At 45.4% G+C, this 3,153-nt stretch overlaps 1 protein-coding gene across 1 annotated transcript; it reads left to right on the plus strand.

Moving 5' to 3' along the window:
- The first annotated feature begins 1,323 nt into the window (after positions 1 to 1,323).
- On the plus strand, positions 1,324 to 2,307 carry LOC144484034 (putative G-protein coupled receptor 139). The gene has a single exon (XM_078202602.1). It carries the CDS (start codon positions 1,324 to 1,326, stop codon positions 2,305 to 2,307), a length of 984 nt encoding a protein of 327 aa, XP_078058728.1.
- The last annotated feature ends 846 nt before the right edge of the window (positions 2,308 to 3,153 follow it).

Raw genomic sequence — 3,153 nt, forward strand, 5'->3', positions numbered from 1 at the left:
GGCCTGTAACTAAGGTGCAGGCTCTAACTTAATTATTCCTCTGGAGACGCTCACTCAGAATAAATGTGAGACGCTATGAAACCGCAGAGCTCAGGTTTAAGCTTCATTTCACTTTCTGGGAGAGGATGCATGGACCAGCGAACGGTCTCTTCTTCGCCATTTTTTATCCCATTCTCGCTGCCATTGGTGTTCCTGGTAGGTGAAAGATCCCAAATAATTCTCATGACTTGAAATGTATGGCGTTGCATAAACATTAACCTTTTATTGTTGAAAATTCGGTTTTATTCGAATGTAGTAAAATGCTATCTAGTGTTTTCAGTGTTTTGCACGATAAAGTCTATAAAGTGACCTATATTTCATCCACTGGTATGCACAGTCTCAAAAAATGAGCTATCGCAATCTAATAATTCAATTAGATGCATTGACATAGAACATTCATTCACTGCTTACATGAACCTATGCTGTGACCTCCAGCAGTTAGTAATCGTTGATTTGTAGTGAGGCGGCACTGGGCTGCCCACATCGTTACTGAGGTTTTAAGAACTCATTATTGAAACGTTTGAAAAAGGTGTGGGGGTTATGCATTATGCATTTTGCCTTGTGTTCGTAAGTCTGGTAAATTTCGGATAATTATATTTTTAATCACTAGCTGTATGCATGTAGATATGGCAAGGCGAATATGTCTTGTCCATATCTAGCTTTCATTTGAGAAGGCGATGTAGCGTTTGTTTCTTGAGACACTCGGATAAGTAGAATGGGGATGCTTCACAAGACTTTAACAAATCAACTTTATATTGACCGACAAAATGACTTAGAATTGTTCAACGAATTTATTTTCTAAGGATCGTCCTGAAGCACAAAGGGAAAGTTTAGTCTTTGAAAGAAGGAGTTCCAGAGGTTAGGGTCTCAGCAGGAAAAGGCACACTGAAAAGATCAAATCAGGGGCATGGAAGTCCATATTCGGAGATATGGTGTGATCTCAGATAGTTGTAGTATGTTGCCAAAATCTGGAAAGGCAAGATTATGGAGGGATTTATAATTCGAAGGACGAGATAATAAAAACAGAGACGCAGCCTGAATGGCAGCCGATAGGGCTGATGGATGGATGGGATTGGTACGGATAAGAACAACGACAGCATATTTTCAGAGAATCTGAAATTTGACAGTTATCTGAGGGGATCAACTCAGTGACCAGGGGGCAGAGTTACAATTTGGACTGATTGCAATGTCTCCTGATTTAAAATAACTTTAATCCAGTTTTGAATGTCGTACCATTGCCAAAGACTTTGCAATCACTGGAGTCTGGAGTTGGCAAAGTGAAGGATGAGGATGTTTTCAGTAACTGATTGGATGGCGCAGCAGATGGTGTTTAGAGCCCTCTCGGTAACACCTCTCTCTGTCTCTTTCTATCTCACAGCCAACTTGGTGACGATCGTAATCTTATCCCGAGGACGGTGCGGACTGTCACGCTGCATCACCTACTACCTGATCGCGATAGCATTGACTGATTTCCTTGTCATCATCACCACCATAATCCTCAACCGGATTGGCCGCATCTACTTTCAGAACAGCGTCCTGTCTACCACCCCCGCATGCACACTCAGCAATCTGCTGGTCTATTTTGCCCGGGATATGTCCGTCTGGTTGACAGTGGCTTTCACCATCGACCGTTTTGTGGCCATCTGCTGCCAGAGCCTGAAGACCAGATACTGCACCGATAAAACAGCATTGCTGGTCATAGGAATAGTCTGTGCCCTGAGCTGTGTCAGGAATGTCCCTTTCTACTTCACTTACCAGCCCTTGTACACCCTGCACGGGGTGCCCTGGTTCTGTGCTTTTAAGTCCAGCTATTACACGCTGCCCGCCTGGCAGGCCTATGACTGGCTGGACTGCATCTTAACTCCGTTTCTCCCGTTCTTCCTCATCCTGCTTCTTAACGCTCTAACCGTAAAACACATCTTAGCGGCCAGCAGAGCCCGCAGGAGACTCCGGGGCACGGGGAGTCACGGGGACCCAGAGATGGCCAACCGCAAGAGGTCCATCATCCTGCTCTTCGCCATCGCCCTCAGCTTCCTCCTCCTCTGGTTCACCTTTATCGCACACTTCCTCTATGTGCGGATTACAGGTGAGGGCTACCGCACCAGCCTGGATTTCAAAGACCCACGGTACATTTTTCAGGAAGCAGCAAACATGCTCCAGCTAGTCAGTTCCTGCAACAACGTCTTCATCTACGCAGTCGCCCAGACCAAGTTCCGAGAGGACCTGAAGAAGGTTCTGCTCTGCCCCTTCACCACGCTCACTGGCTAAAACACACATCAGCACGTGCTTGGGTTTCATCAAATTAGATCAATGTGTACTCCGTCTCTCTGGAAACAGACACGACTGGGCTTCAGATACAGGACTTGAGAGATGTAAGGCTCATAATACAGTGCCCACAGCCCCCGTTGTTGCTCTGAATGAATGATGAGTTATCACAGTTGCTAACTTCCTGGAGGAGATAATGTAGTGATGGAGATTTCCAGCATTGAAAGAGGCCCTTCGGCCATAAAACACCTATCTAATCAAATCCCATTTTGCAACAGTTGGTTCGCTTCCTTGCATGCTATGACGGTTCAAGTGCTAAATGCTTCTTAAATGTGAGGGTCTTTCCCCTGCCATGCTTTCAGGCAGTGAGTTCCCGATTCCCGCCACCTTCTGGTTAAAAACTGTTTCCGCAGGTCCCCTTTCAATATCATGCTCCTTTCCTTAGATCTATGCCGCTGGTTATTGACACCTTTACTAAGGGGAATAATTATTCTCATCTCGCTTATCTATATCCCTCATAGTTTGGTACAAATCAGCGAGGGTCCTCTCAGTCTTCTCCACTTTAAGGAAAATAACCCCAGCCTATCCAGCCTCTTTTCATCGCTGCAAACTTCAGCCCAGGCAGCATTCTGTTGAATCCCCTTAACATCCTTTCTAATACAATCACATCTGTATGTGTAGCGAACCGAAATGCCCCGTGGCATAATGAGAGTTTTATACAGCTCCAGCATAAATTCTGTGCTCTTTTCACCTATGCCTCTGCTAATAAAGGCAAGTACACCATGTGATCTCTTAACCACTTCATCTGTCCTGCTGCCTTCACGGATCTTTGGATATGGACCACAAGGA

This window comes from Mustelus asterias, unplaced genomic scaffold (genome assembly GCF_964213995.1).
Source record: "Mustelus asterias unplaced genomic scaffold, sMusAst1.hap1.1 HAP1_SCAFFOLD_87, whole genome shotgun sequence".
NCBI classification, from domain to species: Eukaryota; Metazoa; Chordata; class Chondrichthyes; order Carcharhiniformes; family Triakidae; genus Mustelus; species Mustelus asterias.

What these genes read in the sequence shown, in the direction of transcription:
- LOC144484034 (XM_078202602.1), top strand. Translation starts at nt 1,324, where the DNA reads ATGAGGATGTTTTCAGTAACTGATTGGATGGCGCAGCAGATGGTGTTT.